Genomic DNA, 20,852 nt, shown 5'->3' on the forward strand with positions numbered 1-20,852 from the left:
TGAAGATAAAAGTCTCACAGACTTTCCTGCCAGACTTTCCTGCTTTGAATCATGATCCTCAGATCTCAGCCTCCTGAGTAGCGAAGATTACAAGTAGGAGCCACCAGGAGTGCCTGGCTTCGTAATTGTGTTGGATATACACTGGATTCTTAACGGCATTTTTCCACCACCTGTGGCAGGCAGGTGATTTTAATGATTGGGAATTCATTACTGGAACTTTGGGCCTAGGCCAAGTGATGCTAGATAGAGGGATTGTTTGAAGAGAAAATTCAACAGAGTAACAATAGCCTTTTAGCCCAACTTTTTCTGGTATGTTACTGACGTTGCCACCTAAACATGGACAGAGTAGCTTTTGGTTCTTGCTGATGATAACAGTGTTGTTTCCATCACAGGTTGAATGAAGCCATATGTATGCTCAAGAAACTCTTCCTTCAATATACTATGCGTTCTTTAATGGTGAAAACCACATTTTCTGTGATCACTTTCCATTACACCAGTGAAATAGATGTTCAACAAGAGTGGGATAACACTAATCCACAGGATTAAATAACTTCACACATCCAAATATGAAGTTCACTGAGAAGTGGATGAATATAAGTATCCTAGACTTACCTGGAGAGGTTTTGATTTTAAATAATACCATAAGCTCATATACTAAAGTCCAAATATCGAAATAACTACATTTTTTATGTCTGCCTCATAAGCTAGGAAGGCTTTTCTTCAGGGTGACATTGACCAAGATGCATTATACATAATATATTCTGATTTGCCAAATTGAAACTCCTTTGTACAACTAAAGATAATGAATTTTAAAAATAATAAAGTCACACTGAACATGTTTTAGTTAATGGACCATGCTTCTCAAGGCACTGATAAAAGCATTTCTACATTGAGTATCAGGTCTATGTCTCTCATGTAGATATGTATATGTGTATTGTAGATGTATCTGTGTGTGTGTGTGTGTGTGTGTGTGTGTGTGTGTGTGTGTATGCACCCTCTGATTCTACACTTGCACCCAAGTAGAAGGGAAGTAATGATCTCTTTCAGTTTATGCATATGGGTCTTTTTACCCACTGAAAAATATTTTGTTGTTTTCCTGTCAAAAAACAACTACAGAAGCAATGCCCACATTTTTAGATGATATTTCTTGCCCAAAAATCATAGTAAAAATATCCTTCAAAGCAGGACCACATAGAGTCCCATCTATGTTCCCCAGGCCTTCCCACCACATCTGCAAATGTCACAGGCCTACCTCAGCCCAGTATATAAAGTAGAGGGGCACCACATTGCGTCTGACACCAGTATCATCTCCAGACTTAAGACTGCCAATTGAAATTCCTGGTTCTATCATTTCCTGGCTATGTAGCCTTAAGTAAGTCATTGCATCTTTCTTGGCTCTTCTTTACATGATAAATTGGACTATGATTCAGCATTTGCTTCAGAGGGGTTTTGAGAGGATTAAATGAAACAATGTGTGTTTCTCCTAGTACATAGATATTCAAGAAAATGTTTCTTACTGTTCTGCTTTCAATACATGGTCTTCGTAGAAGCCTTTTTGTCTGTCTTTACAGTATTCTCCATAAATTCAAGTGTTCCCAACAGTTCTTGCTTAGTCTTGCTAGTTTTTTTAAAAAACAAGTGATCTGTCTTCCTTACCAGATGCTCTGAAAAGTAGTTTCCCAGGACTGTAACAAGCCGCCCTGATTCATCCCCAGCCTTCCCCTGGCTGACAAACAGTTCTATGCCACATAATTCTTTTTTTTTTGGTCCGGTCGTGGAGCCTGAACTCTGGGCCTGGGCGCTGTCCCTGAGCTCTTCAGCTCAAGGCTAGCGCTCTACCACTTGAGCCACAGCACCACTTCCGGCTTTTTTCTTTTTGCTGATGTGGTGCTGAGGAATCGAACCCAGGGCCTCAGGCATGCAAGGTAAACACTCTACCACTGAGCCACCTTCCCAGCCTGCCACATAATTCTTCCTAACCAACCTATACCACCTGCTCAGGAGGCTGAGATCTGAAGATCATGTTTTAAAGCCAGGCCAGGCAGAAAAGACTGTGAGACAGTTAATTATCAAAAGGCTGGGAGTGAAGCTGTGGCTCAAGTGGTAGAGTACCAGCCTTGAGCAGAAAAAGCTAAGGCTCTTGAGTTTGAGGCCCCAAGACCAGCACAAGAACGAACAAAACACTCCATTAAATTCACTCAAAGAGGAAAAAAAAAAAAGAAGTGTATAAAATCAAAAGGATGTTTAAACAAAATGGAAAGAGCAATATAGAAATCCTAAAAAGAAAACCAAAAATAAATTTTGTAGAGAGAGTAGTGACTGAAATGAAAAACAGACGAGAAAACATATAAACTTGAACACAGGTCAATGGAAATGATCATGTCTGATAAATGGAAAGAAGAAAATACTGAAGAGAAGAGCCCAGAGGACAGGTGGGGCACCACTGTGAGAACTGACACACAAAGCGTAAGGAAGAAGTAATAGCTGGATTGTCCACATATTTGATGAAAGACCGGAGCATACATCTAGGACACTCAACCAACTCTGGTAAGGTCAATGCGACACTCACACTGAGAAAACTTACAAACTTTCCAAGCCCAAACCAAAATCTCCTGAAAGCTGTGAGAAGGACGTAATGCTTAAGGGATCCTGCAAGGTGAACAGAAAGGACACGATATAAATTAAGAATCTCAATAAAGAGGGCCAATTATAAAGGCTAGCATTGTTTGAACAATGATTTACGGCTTTACTTTTCATTTTCTACCACTAATAGGATTTTTTTTATGTCTAAAAGCTAGAAGTACTGTTTTTTAAAAAAAAAGTCTATGAACTCTATATGAGGTGCTGCTGGTGGCTCATGCCTGTAATCCTAGCTACTCGGGAGACTAAGGTAAGTGTGGAGCTGGCCTAGACACACATGTGAACCCCTTCTCAACCAAAAAGCTGGGTGCAATGGTGCATGCCCATCACCCTAGCTATGTGCAAGGATAACGTCAAGATCAAAGCTCCAAGACAGCCCAGGTAGAACAATCCACAAGGTCCCATCTCAACCGAGAAAGCTGGGCATGGTGGTGTGTGTTTGTCATTCCCGTTTGCAGGAGGTAAAATGTAAAAGCACTACTACAGTCCAGGAATATACCTGGGCAGGAAGCAAGACCCCCTCTCAAGTCTCCCAAGTGTTCAGTGCCAAAAAGGGCTGGAGGCACAGCTCAACAGTGTCTGCCTAGCAAACAGGGCCCCAAATTCAAGCTCCAGTATTGCCAATTTAGATAGATAGATGGATGGATGGATAGACAGACAGACAGACAGACAGACAGACAGACAGACAGACAGACAGACAGACAGACAGACAGACAGACAGACAGACAGACAGATGAAATATATATGAAAATTATACTGTCAAATTAAAAAATCAAGTTAGGACCAGGGTGCAGCACAGGGGTAGACTGCTTGACTTTCATGCATGAGACCCTGGGTTTGATCCCAGGCAAAACCAAAAAAGGATAATTTATGTATAGAATGATCCAATTATTTGCATATCTGTATATGTGTTCATGTGTGTACATATATTCTTATACAAATAAACATACTAATTCCATATTTTACTGAATTTTACTGTATTTCAGTGAAGCTAAATACAAGGAAATTGCAAAACTATGGGAGATGGTTCTATCTACGGAGTAAGTCTTAGTTTGGGTTCCTAAAGAAGCAGGTTCTGAGAAAAGGATTTGGATGTAGGGGCTGGGAAGGTGGCTCAGTGGTAGAGTGCTTGCCTCGCATGCATGAAGCCCTGAGTTCAATTCCTCAGCAGTACATAAGCAGAAAAAGCTGGAAGGGTTGCTGTGGCTCAAGTGGTAGCGCGCTAGCCTTGAGGTGAAGAGATGAGGGACAGCACCCAGGCCCAGAGTTCAATCCCCATGACTGACAAAAAAAAGAATTTGGATATGGATGGTGTCATGGGGTACCAGGAAACACAGATAGAAAAGAGGGGAAACAATACAGAAAGAAAAAAATACAGTCTATTATTGAAATAGCTATCAAGGTATACAAGTAAAGCTCAATACCCCTGGGAGACACAGAAGACATACCTCAGATATCTCAAGCAAGGGACAAGGAAGTCTGTTTTCCCATCCTCAGCTATGATGATCTGAGGTCCTGTGATATGACCTCTCCTGGTTTTGGGAGCTTCCTCTGTTGTGTAAGTCAAGAGGAAGGCTGCCAAACAGGACAGGCAGGCATTTGGTGCAGAGTCTTAATTAAGTAAAGGAACACCGAGAGCTGTGGCAATGAGCAAAAGACACAGTAATTCCTCTCAGGTGCATTATGTACAACTGACAATTTCTGCATACTTGTTATTGCTTTATCATTGACACATCTTAAATGGGAAAAAAGAAACTGAGTTAATAGAAAGACTAGGTTTTCTAGAGAAAAGCAAAACATGTTTGCAATTAAGCCAGAAAGTGTGCAGAGAGGTCAGGGGTCTCCCCTTTTGATTGGGGCCTCTGTCTAGAAAAGACGTGCTGAAGAGGACAAGTGTCTTTGAGAATCAGCTTGACTGACACGAGAGGGAACAAGAGAGCACCCTGAGGAAAGAACAGCTGAGCCAACGCAGCGTTGCAACACTTTATTCGTTGATCATAAATAGGCTCATGAACATGGAGCTGATCATGAGTGATGTACTAGCACCTGGAACGTGACTGTCATGGAGCCCTCGCTGCTTCACCATCACTGGCCAGGGAGCTTGGGGTGTCTCCTCCTCAAGTCTCCAGCTTTGTGGGAACCCTCCTGGTGTAGCAATTTAATTCCTGGCTCATTCTTGACAATTAAAAAAACCATAAAAGACTGTTTGCAAGAAAATATCAAAGAGAATAAGAAGATTTTTCCGCTCTTCTTAGAGTCTAAAAGTAAAAAGGGGAGTTAGGGAAGAAGAGGACAGGAGGAAGACGTTGGAGATCCTCCTGTTTCTTCCTTTCCGCAGAGCATTTTATAAAAGCAAGACCAGGGAGGATCAATGCTGTTTGGAGATGGGCTGTGTCTCTCTAATGAGCCACTCGAGAGCTTCCTGGCGTCCCTGTTTCTGCAGTTCCTTGCCAATCACATCCCTGCAGATCTGGTGGTAATTGTTGAGCCAGTCGAGCTGCAAAGGAAAGAAGGGAGGGCACTGAATACGCCATCGGATCGTTACCATAGAGCAACGGCGCTGACAGGGACCCACACGCTGAGGCCACACGTGAGGGCTACGGTACACAAAATCCTTTCTCCCTGCTAATGGACAGGCAATTTTCATATTTTCATATTTTCCCAGAACTAGAGGGAACCAGTCTACACTGCTAATGGTGTACATGCTTCCAGTGGACTAGCAATGACTGTGAGATAGCCAAAAATCTGTCGATGTGAGCTCCCCTGAGTGCAGTGCTTGTAACCAGGCCTTCCCTTGTGATAGGACACCAGCCAGCCACAGCCCCAGGCCACTACAAGAGAGATGGGGCCGGATCACCACATCAGCAGCTTCTCCACCTACCCACATGGACCCATTCGTTACTCCTGAGCCAGCTTAGGTGGTGGAAGACTGAAATAGCTTCATCAGCTGTAAGGACTCCTGCTAACAGACATATCTGAAGTTCTCCTGCAAACTTACTGAGTTTCCTTTTCTTCACCCACTGGTGTTTCACTGACCCAAAACCTTTAGTGGCCAATAAACGCAGCACTACAGAGCAGAACTGAGAGTAAGCAACTTAAAAGAAATAAAGTGCTAACTAATCCTAACTACTTGGGTGACTGAGGTCCAGAGAATCATGGTTCAAAGTCAGTCCAAGCAGAAAAGCCCTTGAGACTCCATTTTAACCAGCAAAAAGTAAGGCTAGAAAAGTGGCTCAAGTGGTAAAGCACCAGCACAGTAAGCAAGCTAGGCAAGTACAGGGCCCACGTTCAAACCCCAGAACCACCAAAGAAAATAAAGAAGGTGCTGATGAAACTGACACCTGGAGCAGTGATGACTCTGATACAGCCTGGAGACTTCCATCCAGCAGGCAGTTAGGTAAGTGTGGAGGAGTGTCAAAGCCAAGTAATTCATTCTGTGCTGCCAGGCCAGGCGGGGCTACAAAGCTGCCTGCCATCCAAACAACTCAATGGTGCAGGCTGCGGCAGCCTACTATGACCCTGAGGCCACAGGGATACTCATGAGTCCTGCTGGCTGAGGGGAAAGAAGAGGGAGCGCAGGCAGCCTGAGCCGGGCCTGAGCAACATGAAGCCTGCCTTCTGAAGTGGGCAAATTCACATCCCTCTGAAGTCCTCTGCTGCCATCTAGTGAGCAAATGATGGAATAGAGCTCCAATCCAAAAGCCCGTTACAGAGACAACAGTCAGGACACAGTAAAGGGAAAGGAACAGAACTCCCCTTCGGGTGGGAATTACTGTGCCTTCAGACATAATGAAGCCTCAGACCTAATAAGTATAGAAAAGGGACCTTTTGCTGAAAAGAGAGAATATCTAACACAATACTCTGCTTGAGTAGGATAGGAAGAATGCTGTATTTGCAAAAACTTGCTTATGGCCCAATAGAGTACAATCGTCCAAAATAATATTTGGCTATGGTTTGGGTATTCAACATACAATAATGGAACATTAGATCAGCTAGATCACACTGGTCTATGTCTCAAATCCTTCCTTCAAAGAAAAACAAAATAGTTGGCTTCACCTTCCTCATGAACTAGTTCCTTGTACAAAGCAGACCACAGGGGCAAATCCCTCCTGACTTGTAACACTGTTCTGTGAACAGGAAGTACATGTATGAAGCAGCAGTCTTGGGCTTCCAAGAGTGCTCACTAAGATCCTGGGAGTTGCTCCTAAGGGTCATTTCAAGAGATATGGGCTCACATGGGGTACAGGGTGGCTGTCACGACTGTGTTTTTGGTCCCTTTCACCTAAAGCATCACTTTGGGAAGCTGGTTAACAGCCCCTGAACAGCTGGTAGGACTCTTCCCACTAAACAGGACACACACATGACTCCAGGCTGCTGACAGGCTATTTTCTGACCCTTATCTGTCTACAAGCAGAAACCACCATGAGAACCAGATGCCTTTAGGATCCTGTGACAATGCTGAGCTGAACCAATAGCACTGATCATCAGACAGAGGTGGCCAAGCAGAGTGGAAGCAGGAAGCAGATGACTTTCCTCTGTGAGCTGAGAAGGACAAGAGGCTTCTAGCTAGGTGAATCTCATTCAACAGTGTAAGCAGGAGCCCTGCTTTTTAGGGTGAAAAACAAGGTCCAAGCAGGCCCCACTGAGTAGTAGTCCTGCCTTAAGCACTCAAAGAGCTGGAAGCTGGTGGTTCACACCTGTAATCCTAGCTATTCAGGAGACTGAGGTCTGAGGATTGCAGTTCAAAGCTAGCCCAGGCAGTAAAGTCTGTGAGACTTTCATCAATATAACCACTAGAAAACCAGAAGTGGTGCTGTGGCTCAAAGTGGTAGAGTGCCAGCCCTAAGCAAAAAAAGGTCAGGGACAGCACCCAGGCCCTGGGTTCAAGCCCCATGATCAAAAAAAGCACTCAAAGGCCCCTGGCATGAGGCCCGTGGCTGCCTTGGGTAACAAGCATGCCATGCGTATCCTGCCTCTGGTGCCTACTAGGCATCTACTTCTCATTGATCTTCTGACCCCTGCCTTGCTCTGGAATTTGTATCCCGGCTTTCCAGTTCCCGGCTTGAGAACTGTTTTATCTGTACAGATTGTTCCTGCTCCATTTCTGACCCTTGTTTCTTCTCTAACCTTCAGTACTTCCCTGATCCCTTGCCTTACTCCAGGTCTCTCCGGGCCTCCTGTCTGTCGCTGCATTTGGCCATACAACCTGGACACTTACCCTAGTATCTGACACGATCTGAAGACCTGTAATTCTTGGAGCATGCTAAGTGAGCACTACTGTGCCCAGACCTTGTGAGGAAACCATGCAGTAAGAGTTGGTAACCTCTTACTCTCATCTGGGTGAAACTGAGCATTGAACACATTTTGCTTTTCATTTCCTTAATGTTTCACATAACACAAGAAAGCAATCTGGCATGTACAGTGACCAAGAGGCCCCACCGTCCGGCTGGTCCTTTGTAGGGAAGACACCCAGGCCTTTGCGTGCTAAATGCCTCCTCAGTAAAGCTATGGAGAAGCAAGGCCATTTCACCCAGAAAAGCAATGGCTTACTGTTCCTACCCACATACCCTCCAGTCCTAGCATGGCTGGGGGAAGCCCAAAAACCACGCAGAAAATGACAAGGTTCTCAGGAGATCTGATGGGTAGCCTCAGGTGGCCCCGACCCCTAAATTAAAAGGTGAGAATGGAGCAGGGAATTAAGGGAAGCTGTCCGCCTCCCTGACAACACTTCCGCCTCCCAAGACTTCTCCATTACCTCTTTGTCCGTAAGAGAATCCACATCTATCATTTTGGTCTGGATCGGAACCAAAGTTAGAGGTTCAAAGGTCAGGCTTCCCCGGTTATTGAAGTTATACTGTAAAAGGAGGAAATCGGCAGCTTTTATGTGGCGTCACCACAATTACCCACCATAATATCTCTCTACCAGGCCTGGTACCCCTCAGAGCCAAGTGTAAACACTGGCAAAGTTTGCTAGTCACCATTTTTAATAGGGGCGCACAAACACAATTGATGCCACATTCCAAGAGCTGCCCCGAGGAACAACAGCCTGTGCAGTAACAGGTCCACAGGGTCATGTCTGCTATGATGGAGGAGGCAGAGGCTGGGTCATGGGTGTCTGGACTCAGAGCATCTCTGGTCTGGGTTTTTAAGACTTGATGGAGTTTCAGTCCCTAAAATCAGTCAGGTACATGGCCTGCCTTAACCCAGCGAGGCCCATCAGTTGACAGGGTAGAGACTCAAGAGCAAGCGGGGCGAGGGGGACGCAGCACAGAACACTTGCCTGACATGTCCCAGTACTAGGGAAAAGTAAGCAAACTAGGTCTTTGTTGCCTTTGGGAGGAAGGTGCTAGGCCACTTCCAAGAATGGTGATTTCCACAGCACAGAGCAGATCAGTAAGGTCAACCTCCTTGCAGACATAGGCAGCTACTTCTCTTCAGCTGCTCATTTCCACAGTGAAAGGTAGGAAGCTAACAGGTCTGCCGGGTAAGCTCTTGTACCTAAAATCCTATCTGTCCTGGTAACACTGACAGAGCCTGTGAGACCTGAACCACGGCATAACTCAGGCTTTCTCGATGTCACCTGGTAAAAATCATGTGAGGGATGTAATGAGAACACGGACTCCAGGCCTTGCACTGGAGATTGTGGTTCATGAATACAAGCTGTCTTCAACAAACTCAGAGCCTCAAATCACATCAGGCAGGAGCCTGTTTGGGATTCCATGAGTAACAGTCCTGGGTCCCAGTTCATGAAAGATTTTCACTCTGGCTTTCAGGGGTAGCAGAGCAACTTCTATCAATATCACGGGAAGAAAACTTCATTTGGGGCTCAGAATGGCATATTCTTGCCTCCCAAGACAACCATCTTCATCTTCCCACAATAAGGAACAGGAAATTTCTATCATAAATGAATACTTACTTTGGTCTTCATAGGAACTACCAGAACAACATTCTCAATGCGGATTCCAAAAGCCCCATCTTCGTAATATCCTGGCTCTAAAACAAACAAACCCCAAATGAGAAGCAGCCCACAAGAGAGGGCATTTTCACCTGAGTTGACCACCCTGCCCTGAAAGAGAACAAAGAGCTGAGATCCCACCCTATCTGTGTGCATGAGCTTAGAGACGCCACCTGCACCCACGTGGCCACACTGTCATAGGTACCTGAGATACAGAAACACAAGGCAGGTCATATAATAACTGGAGGGCTGTTAAATACATCATGTTGCATAATCACAGGACACAAGGATGTAGGCATTAAAGTCTGTTTACAAAGACCTGGGGTAACATGGTAAATGACAATATATTAAAATAATAAAACAAGATACAATGTTAGTATGATCTCAATTATTTTTTAAAAATAAGGTGAGTGTGTGTGTGTGTGTGTGTGTGTGTGTGTGTGTGTGTGTGTGTGTGTGTGTGTGTGTGTGTGTGTGTGTGTGTGTGTGTGTGTGTGTGTGTGTGTGTGTGTGTGTGTGTGTGTGTGTGTGTGTGTGTGTGTAAAAAGCCAAAGCTAGCATGGCAAAATATTGTCATGTTGTTCCCAGATGGTGAGATTACAAATGATTTTCATTGTCTTTTTATCCTATTCTATCTCACTCTTTCTAGAAGAGTCATTTTCACAATCCCAAGAGTTGGTTTTTTTGTTAATTTAGTGTGTCAGTAGAGGAGATATACTATGAGTTTCCTTTAAAATAAAATTTTTGTTTAAAAAAAAGAAACACCAAAGGACTGTCACGTGCCGTACATGAGTTTACCTACCATCAGTGACGATCATGCCTGCCTCCAAGGGCTCATCAGAGAAGGTTTTATAACTGATGCCGCAGGGACCCTCATGAACATTCAGAAAAGATCCAACACCATGTCCCGTTCCGTGCAGGTAATCCAGACCAGAATCCCACAAAGCTGAACGCGCAAAGGAGTCTAGGAGGTGGCCTGAAAAGACATAGAAGAACTGCCTGATGTTTGTACAGCACTTCAGAGATTAGATTCATTGTATTTGGCTCTAAAAGGTGAAACAGAAACTCATGGGTAAAAGTTACCAGTGAGTTCAGATTTCAGCCCAGCACAAGGAAGAACTTTCTAACAATCAGAGCCACCTGAGGAGCCAGTCAGAGCTCAGTCTAAAGCTAGAGCATCATTTGTCCAGAAAGCCAGTAAGAAGACAGACACCCATTGTCGATTACAGCTATGCTGGGTCAACTTAAGACTCTCTTTCACCAACTCTGGAACCCTAAGGTTTAGAAATACAAAGATGAGATTCTAGCCAGACTGCAAGTAGTCAGGCAAGCACAACAGATGAAGAAACTGAAGCTCAGGGAGATGAGCATGTGCCCATCTAACTAGATTCAAGGCCCAGGTATGTCCAACTCTGGAATGTTCAGGCCCCAGCCTCAAGCAAAGCAATAGATATGTAAATTCAGGATCCAAGTAAAGTAAGTAACTATAGGGACCATTCGAGGAGGCACTAGCCTACTACTAAAGGGCCGACAGGAAGCTTCTCCATTTTTCACTCAGGTCCTAAGGCTTTTGTGTCCAATCGTCCCTCTACTAGGGAACCCCCCTTCCCCACCCCCCCCCGCCCTTAGTCACTCAGTTCCACAGGAATGTGGAATTGTGGAAATGTCACAGCTGACACCAGGCCCAAATCTACACCTGGCTCTCTAGAAGGTCCTCTGAGCTCAGTTAATGGGACCAAGAGATTTTCTATACAGAATGTGCACTTGTCCTGGCTGGGCCTGAAGTGCACAGGGACTGAACGCAGCAAAAGGAAGGCCATGTCTTTCTACTCACACATATCTGATTCCTGAACAAGAAAAAGATCCTGCCACGTGACAGAAGGAACCACCTACCTTTGGTACCAGTCGGGAAAATGGCTGCGCTTACAGCTATGTGGCCCTTCAGAACATATGTGAAGCATTCCTGCCGAGAAAACCAAGAGAGAGGCATGTTGCAGAAGAAGACAAAGTTTAATTCCACAGCTTACTGGGAGAGTGCAGAAAACCTTGCCATTAAAAAGTCTTTACCAGTACCACAGAGAAAACTGATGTGAAGAGAACAATATATCCAGTGGATAAAAGGTCTAGATATGGACTATCATCAGAAAAATGATCCTATGGGCTTTATCATGAAATGAACATACCGAAACATTCCATGCTATATGAACCTTAGAAAGACTGGGAGAAGGGGCTGGGAAGGTGGCTCTGTGGTGAAGTGCTTGCCTCAAATGCATGAGGCCCTGGTTTCAATTCCTCAGTATAACATAAACAAAAAAAGCTGGAAGTGACACTGTGGCTCAAGTGGTAGAGCACTAGCCTTGAGCTGAAGAGCTGAGGGACCGCACCCAGGCCCAGAGTTCAAGCCCCACGACCGACAAAAAAGACTGAGAGAAGTAATAAACCATACTCATGACCTATCTAACATATATATATATAGCGCCTATCAAGCTCTTTATATTATTACGCTGTTTACACTAATCCCACTCTTCATGACAATGAACCATCTTTGCCCTTCACTTACAAAGGGCTCTACATCACTATGCTATCCTTAGGATAGGCTATTTCTACTGCCTGCAAAAGAAATGTCTACTTGAAAGGAAAGCATGGTAATTCATACCTGTGATCCCAACTACTCCATAGGCAGAGATCTACAGGATCAAAGTTCAAGACCAGTTCAAACAAAAAGTTAATGAGACTCCACTGCAACCAATAAGCTGCCATAAGTTGCCATCCTAACTACGTAGGAGGCAAAGATAGGAGGATTGCAGTCAAGGCTGGTCCAGGGAAAAGTGCAAGAAAAGAAACTAAAGCAAAAAGGCCTCTGGGTGTGGTTCAAGTAGTAGAGTGATTGCTGAGCAAATGCCTGGTCCTGAGTTTTAGTATGGTCAAAAACAAAAATAGCAAATCCTGCTTTGAAGGCTCATGACTTGCCAGGAAGAGGCAAGAACTGAAATTCCACACATCTCAATCTGGTTTGAGGCTCTTTTCACGGAATGGCCATCACAAAAGGGCCTAATATTTGAGGCCCAAACTCTTCTCGGGCGTCAGTGCCTACAAACAGACAAAGCAAGGCACCAAGTCTATAAAAATCTACCCACTGCACCACATAACCAGGTTCCTAAAGAAGCCTCCTCAACAGACACATTTACTCAGACACTCAACCAACTTTTACCAAGCAGAAACCAGGATCCAGAAACTCACTGGCTCATGGAACTTCACCTGACCAGCCTGGGAGAGGAAGGTACAGCTACCTCCATTTTCATGAACAAAAAAAAAAAAAGGTGTTCTAGTTCAAGGTTGTGAAGTCAGTAAACAACAGAACAGAGAACAGATTTGAAGGCAGGTCTCTAGAAGCCCAGCACATGTCTCTACCTCATAGCTCTCTGGCCCCTGCTATGTAAGTCACCCAGAAACTGAGTAGAGAGTTCTCTGAGAAGTGAGCCTGGGAATAAGAACGCTGTCCTTGAAAAAAGGGGGCAGCTGACCGAATCCAATGTTGACACTGCCCATAAAGCATACATTTCACTACTCCCCCTCCCCAAGGAGAAGGCCAAAGCTATTTCAAGTTGAACCTCAGCTGCCTTGACCTTAACAGAATGCTTTTACATTTGCTCCAAATGTCTTACCCTCCAATAATTAATTACATAGATCTCACAAAGCAGATAAGCCCGACTCCACAAAAAGGAGCAATTTACGATCCAACATATAATCCTACTTATTTATGCAATTCCTTGTCATAAGCAATGTTCTTTGTGAGAAAAGGGAGAAGTCCTCCTGAGTTTCTGCCTTTGCCTCACCTTCTCATAGGCTGTAGGCATCCCAAAATGCATGGTCCGGGTCACATCTGTGGTTCCATCCCTTTCAGAAGCAGAACAGAAAAAAAAGAGTTGGTTTTCAGTTTTCTCAAATATGAAGAGGTGAGGACACAGAAAAGTTAGAACCTTCCTGCACTGCTGATGGGGACATTAAATGGAAGAGACCCTTTGGAAAACAGTTTGCATGAACCATTAACCTTAGCGGACTCAATGTGGTTACCATATGAGACAGTAATCCCACCCCTACCTATATACACAGGAGACTTGAAAACATAGGTCTGCACAAAAACTTATACATGAGGTTCACAATAGTATTAGTCATAATATCCTAGAAGTGGAAACAGCCTGAAGGCCCATCCACTGACAAGTGAAGAAACAGAATGTCAAATCCACACAACTGAGGATTACTCAGCTTCAGTCATGTAAAGGAATGAAGTACTCATACATGTTATGACATGGTAAACCTTGAAAACATTATGCTAAAAAGCTAAGTGAAAGAAGTCAGACACAGAAGACAATATTAATATAATCATGTATATAAAGTTACCAGAAGAAGTAAACCATAAGAGACAAAGATTCATCCTTTTAGAGTGATGAAAATATGTGTGGCAATAATTGTATAGCTCTGTACATACACAAATTAATTTCATACTTTACATGGGTGTATTTTATCTAAATAAAGTTGTTCTGAAAACACATCAGAGTGAATGGCATTAACTAAGCCTTAACACACACAGTCTTGGTATAAAACATGAGGACTCTTCCATAAGCAACACCACCACTGGGGCTATGAATAAGTACAGGGGAGCCTACTTCTAGCAAAAGAGGGCCAGGATCCAGTTCTTCCTTCTAGAAAGGCAAAGGGTTTACTGGACAGAGTTAAAAATATCCAAACATACTTCTAGCAAAAGAGGGCCAGAATCCAGTTCTTCCTTTGAAAGGAAAAGGGTTTACTAGACAGTTAAAAATACCCAAACATACCTTAGAGCCCATACCCTGCATACAGAAAGGATTTTTTTTTTTTTTTTTGGTTATTTGTGGGGCCTGAACTCTGGGCCTGGGCGCTGTCCTTCAGCTCTTCAGCTCAAGGCTAGCACTCTACCACTTGAGCCATAGCACCACTTCTGGCTTTTTCTGCTTATGTGGTGCTGAGGAATCGAACCCAGGGCCTCATGCATGCAAGGCAAGCACTCTACCACTGAGCCACTTTCCCCCAGAAAGGATAAATTTAAAATTCAAGTTTACATACAGGCAAACACTTGTGAGCCCCATATCCTGAGCTCTAAGTCAAAAATCAGCCACATGTGCTAAGGCCAGGTTTGGCCCCATATTGGCTGAGATTGTGTGATAACCAAGTTTCCCCTTAGTCAAAATTCACCCTACTTCATAAGGCCCTGGGGCAGCTGTAAACTTGGGAAGTTGAAAAGGCAGTTTTGTGAAGTTCCTAAAGCTTGTTTTATTTCATAGTTACTTATCTCATGCTTTACTTCTAGCCAAGGACTAAACATTTCCACCAAACTTTGTGAACAGTCACAATTGAGCTAGGGGCGAGATACAGAATGAGATTAACAGCTGGACACCCTTGACTGGAGCGCAGCCTGCCCACCCACTCGACTGCCTTGAGTCCACGGTCATGTGCTACAGCCGCTCTGGTTCACTTACTTGTACTGCGCGCCGGAGTCGATGAGGTACACCTCATCCAGGGACAACGTCCTATTCGTCTCAGGGACTGGCCTAACAAAGTGAATTAAAAATTAGTTATTCCACAACTGTAAACACTTGAGGGATCTGAGAGTGTATACAAATATTTCTTGTGCTAATCTTAAAACAGCATAACTGAAGTCAGAAATCTATTTTTTAAAATTATCCAGTAAATGAATTATTCCAACAAGTACTAAAAGCTCCTACTATTCAAAGATGATCAACTTATCTCACCAACTAGATAAAGAGCACAACAGAAGAAGGAAAAACATACGTCTTTGAACTTATCTGTTTGTGTCTGGGACAAAACAGGCTGTTCAAGGTAATAGTAAAGCTACAAAAGTAAGAATCCAGAGCCGGGCTGCTGGTACACACCTGTGTCACCAGCCCTCAGGAGGCTAAGGCAGGATGGTAACAAGTTCCACACCAGCCTCAGTTACTTAGCAAGGGTCTGTCTCAAAACAACAATAACAAATGATTGAGAGGGTAGGATGAAAAGCAACAGTAAGTCCAAGCTTGAGTGATGAGAATGGAGATAGTTACTGCAGCCAATCTCTGAGCACTTCAAGTATCCTTTAGTTCTGACCCTCTCAGATGCGTCTGAAACCACCAGACACACAGGGAGTAAATGCCTCTTTAAAAGGAGTGGCTTGTTTGTGCCAGGTCCTGGTGGCTCATGCCCATAATCCTAGCTACTCAGAAGGATGAGATCTGAGGATTGCAGTTTAAAACCAGCCTGGGTAGAAAAGTCTGTGAGACTCTTTATCTCCAATAGACTATTCAGAAAAAGCTGGAAGTAGTGCTGTGGCTCAAGTGGTAGAGCATTAGCCTTGGGCACAAAGAGGCTCAGGGATAGTGCTTAGGCCCTGAGTTCAAGCCCAAACACCAGGGGAAAAAAGAGTGATTCATGCTTCTTTTATATGGGAAAGTGATTCACTTTCTCCATGCCACTTTCTAGACAGTATCCCTGTGCTGAGAAATGCCCAAAGGCATGGGAGAATTCCAAGCTTCATTCTCCAGCAATGAGGGCACCAGGGGGCATGCAAGACAGTCAGACACAGGCCTAAGCCAGCCTGTAGGGCCCTGACTCCAAACAGGCCTCCAACAACCCACAATGAGAAGCAAAATTCTCCCCTTTGGTTTGAAATTCCTAATGCTATCAACACATGAAAAATTCCAGTATAGTATCCAGCCACGAAATTCATCATCTGAGTTAAATTGAAGTCCCTTTGATATTTTTTATGTTAGATCAAAAGCATTAGTCTGAGGGAATTATTTACACATCTGTGACTATCTACCACACACAGCTTCAAAAGCCACCCCAAGACTAAAAGTTCTAAAGGCAATTATTTAAAAGGGGAAAAGTTATCCCCAAGTATAGCCCAGAAAGTTATCCCCAAGTATAGCCCAGAAAGACAATCTTTCCTTAACTGTACACATGACAACCATGATGGTACTGAACACTCTAAGTGTTCAATGTAAATAAAGCCAAAAGGCTAAGCTACACAAAGTGATGCTGGAGACCAGAGGCCACGCCCAGTGACACTACCTTCCTCCCCACAGACAGACAGATCTACAGGTCGCATACAGGACACAGCAGTGTCCCTCTTGTCTCACAGTTCAGAGCAGCTCAGCTTTGGGCTCTCAGATCATGTCAGAAAAACTCTCCTAAACTGAACTGCCAGGCTTCAAAGGCCCAGTGAGCAGGAGGACAGGGCTGCTCCATCACCTAGCAAACACTGTTTGGATATGCTAGTGATGGAGCTCACAAGATACTGGAATAGCGCATCGGTATTACTATTAGTTACTATTAGTATTAGCATTACTAATATTACTATTACTCGAGTTATACTCCAGTTATTGAAGTACAGGGGCTATAGATAAGGTATCTGAGCCCCAAAATGGGAACAGGGACAGGGACATGCATTTGACTTAACCTGTGCAGAAGGCCAATAACATTCAGAGCCTAAGAGGAAACTTCCCAAAGGCAGAGGCTTTGGGATTTAGAAAGAAGTAAGACTTCCAAAGTTTTATCCTCCTGTAACTAGAACATACACACACACACACACACACACACACACACAGGCACATAGGCCCCTGGTGAAATAATGTCACACACACACACACACACACACACACACACACACACACAGGCACAGGCACATAGGCCCCTGGTGAAATAATGACACACACACACACACACACACACACACACACAGGCACAGGCACATAGGCCCCTGGTGAAATAATGTCACACACACACACACACACACACACACACACACACACACACACACACACAGGCACAGGCACATAGGCCCCTGGTGAAATAATCACACACACACACACACACACACACACACACAGGTACATAGGCCCCTGGTGAAATAATCACACACACACACACACACACACACACACACACATACACACACACACACACACACATACACATGCACACGCACACACACGTAGGCACATAGGCCCCTGGTGAAATAATGTCTCTCCCCTGCTCAGGCTCCTTTGCAGAAGCAGCAGCAAAGCCAGTCCCGTGCTCCTCTGTCCTCATGCCTTACGCGTAGTGAATGATGGCGCCATTGGGTCCTGTACTGGAAATGGTTGGGAAACTCAGGTCCACGAAGTCAGCCTGCTGCCTGGAACAGAGAGCAGAGGCTTGAAGGTTTTTACAGCACCAAGAATCAGGGCCCCTTCCATCCTCATTCATCTTACCAAAGAAATGAGTGAAAGGTTCATAGATCTCTTAAGCAGATCCTTACCTGCGGAATTCCAAAGCTTTGTCAGCAGCTGAGATCTCCGTCACACCACCTCTGGGAACCTACAAGAAAAGAGCTTGTAAATCGCCTAGTAAGATTGATTCCTGTGTGCCTCATACATATCAGAAGAAATACTATAAAAGCTCACTTTTCGAAGGAAGGCATGTCATTGCCCAAGAAGCACTGTACTCATTGCATTCATTTAACCCCTATGTACAACTCCTTCTTAATAACATCAATTTTTTTCTTTGTCGGTCATGGGGCCTGAACTCTGGGCCTGGGTGCTGTCCCTTGAGCTCTTCAGCTCAAGGCTAGTGCCCTACCACTTGAGCCACAGCACCATTCCCAGCTTTTTTCTGCTTATGTGGTACTGAGGAATCGAACCCAGGGCCTCATGCATGCAAGGCAAGCGCTCTACCACTGAGCCACCTTCCTAGCCCCTAATATCAATGTTTTAAAAGAATATTTTTAAACATCCTGCAACTAAGACCGGCTCCACACACAATACATAATATGCAGTCAATCTTATGATAAAACACAAAGTTGAAGCACAACCAGTATTTTGTAATCCTAGACTGGTACCATAGGAACTGCTTTTAAATGTGTGAACAAAAACTTTAGTTCATATAAAATTTTTGTCAAAACATTTTTAATATGAACTAAATAGGGGACAAATATGTATGCATACATGTGTTTATAATAAAGAGAAGCCAACCATTTTTTAAAGCTTACTTTTTTCCTCAGTGCCCATATCACAACTGTGTCATCTACTGCACGCAGCCTGAATCTCCTCTTTAACAGAGACAGACCCTCAAAGGCTCTCACCAGCACTGCTGTGGAAGAGCTCCATTCAATTTTGAATTTTCACTCAACTACTTTATGTCCCAAAACCTCCCAAATCTAAATGAATACATCTCAGGTTTTAAACTTATAAGCAATCATCCGAAGAAAATTATCTTAGGAAAATAAAAAGGATAAGTACAAAGATATTATTGCAGGGTTAGTCATCATGGAAAAATCAAAAACAACTGAAATAAAAATAGAAGGGATGGGGAAATAAGTAAATAAGGCATTCAATGCAGTCACACTACTGCATACTATGATCCAATTACACAATTCATGTCTGTACACCAATACATACAAAACAATTTAAACAGATAAACCAGAGCCCAGAAGGAAATCTAGATTTTAAAAAAAAATCACACTGATGTTTACTCCTTTTTTTCCAATTCAAGAGTTGTTTATATAATACTTAAAGGGAAGATTTTGTTTAATAACAGCACAATGGGATACCCTGTTGTTGACTCCAGAAAGGGACAGGCAAGAAATTAATAGCCAAGAGTCACTTTAATATAAAAAGGTTTATAACGTAGAAGTTCAAAATGTGCACAAAGCACTCACTATCTTGCCCATGTAATTGTAACCCCTTTGTATGGTATTTCCACAATAATAAAAAATGTGCACAAAGATCTTTTTCTCCTAATACAATCGGCTTATTTATGATATTATTATAGTCATTTTTCCCTTTTCCCTTGAAGTTCCACTTAGTTATGATTTCCTAGCTCAGATCTACTCTATCATAGAATTGCGTTCTTCCTCCTTGTTAATATTTTCTACTGAAGCATTTTTAAGTATATGTACAACACCTAAAAAGTTACCCAAAAAAGCATTAAGATACCATCATCATCATCTTAGACCTCTTGGTCAATACAGCCCAAAGGAGGCCACAGTCATAACACAGGCAGATATTACAGAATCATCTACAGCCACATGCTCAGTAAAGACGTAAGAACCAACCAACCTCTTTCTCCAACCAGTTAAAGAGTTCACAGAGGGCAACAGCATCTTTAATCTGTGTGGGAAAATAGAGACCTTTTTTAAATTATTACTGAGAATAGGAAGAGTCAGACTCAGAGCCCGGCCCTGCAGTAACCCTGGTAGGCTGGCAGCTACAAAAGCCACAAACCATCAGCAATCAGGGCTTGTAGACATTTCCTGGAAACTACTTTGTCAGAGAAAGGGCTCCCCTGCTATTCAGTAGTTGAAGCACAGGTAGAAAGGGCCCATCTTCACAGCATGGGCAGCTTCCCCAAAGGACTGGACTCCTGCATCACGGGAGTAAGGAAGGGCAGGCTTTTATTAAAAGCCGGCTGTCTCCTGACCCCAGATCTTTCTAGACCCCTCTTCTGCCTTAAAACATAATCTATCCTTTTTATTATTATTATTATCACAGCCTCACCATGCTCTGCTACACTATCACCAACAGCCTTTCTGCGTTGCATGTTATGCTTTGTAAAGCTCTAACTCATTAAGTTCTGTTTTTCTTGTTCTTTGTGGTCTCACTATGAAGCCCAGTCTAGCTTTACATTTATGGTCCTCCTGCCTCCTCCTCCTCCTCCTCCTGAGTGCTTGGGATTGTAGATGTGACACACCACAACTCAGTTCCCCATCAAGCATTTCATTTTATTTTCTCCATGACTCTGGAAGACCAAGAGGATCAATGCTCAAGAGAGAGTCCAACTTCATGCTGAGACCAGGGCCACACAGCAGGTGAGTGAGCTAGACCTTCTAACCACCTTCCATCCCATTGTCAGCACCAGCTGCTCTACTCACATGAGCCCGCCTCATGCCTTCTGCCTCGGCTGCATTCTTCACGGCTTTGGCAATGCAGATGGGGGTGTAAGGCATACAACAGCGATGATCCTAGGGGTAAGGGCAGGCGAATGGAAAACAGAGCCTACTCAGCACCCATCCTAGACCATGGCAGAAAAGCGCACTTGAGACACATCATGTGAAGAGCTCCCACTCGGACCCAGCAACAGTCCCTCAGAGCTGAAGATCTTCCCCTTTCAGTGGATGCCCCTGAGCATGATGAAAGGGGATTGAGCTCATCCAAAAGGCAAGTACATCAAACAAGGTGGCCTCCTC

At 43.9% G+C, this 20,852-nt stretch overlaps 1 protein-coding gene across 5 annotated transcripts in view; it reads right to left on the reverse strand.

Moving 5' to 3' along the window:
• Positions 1-4,609: 4,609 nt before the first annotated feature.
• Positions 4,610-20,852, reverse strand: part of Xpnpep1 (X-prolyl aminopeptidase 1) — a 54,254-nt gene continuing 38,011 nt past the window's right edge. For all 5 annotated transcript variants that reach the window (XM_069987935.1, XM_069987939.1, XM_069987936.1 and 2 more), the window contains exons 11-21: positions 20,538-20,627; positions 19,726-19,776; positions 17,928-17,986; positions 17,727-17,804; positions 15,112-15,183; positions 13,432-13,492; positions 11,489-11,558; positions 10,398-10,571; positions 9,557-9,633; positions 8,396-8,494; positions 4,610-5,137 (exon numbers count right to left, since the gene is read on the reverse strand). In XM_069987935.1, coding sequence (XP_069844036.1) covers positions 5,009-5,137; positions 8,396-8,494; positions 9,557-9,633; positions 10,398-10,571; positions 11,489-11,558; positions 13,432-13,492; positions 15,112-15,183; positions 17,727-17,804; positions 17,928-17,986; positions 19,726-19,776; positions 20,538-20,627 — 960 coding nt within the window. In that variant the 3' untranslated portion in view covers positions 4,610-5,008. The remainder of the gene's footprint in view (positions 5,138-8,395; positions 8,495-9,556; positions 9,634-10,397; positions 10,572-11,488; positions 11,559-13,431; positions 13,493-15,111; positions 15,184-17,726; positions 17,805-17,927; positions 17,987-19,725; positions 19,777-20,537; positions 20,628-20,852) is intronic.

Source organism: Dipodomys merriami, unplaced genomic scaffold (genome assembly GCF_024711535.1).
Source record: "Dipodomys merriami isolate MVZ:Mamm:240054 unplaced genomic scaffold, mDipMer1.0.p SCAF_35, whole genome shotgun sequence".
Lineage (NCBI taxonomy): Eukaryota > Metazoa > Chordata > Mammalia > Rodentia > Heteromyidae > Dipodomys > Dipodomys merriami.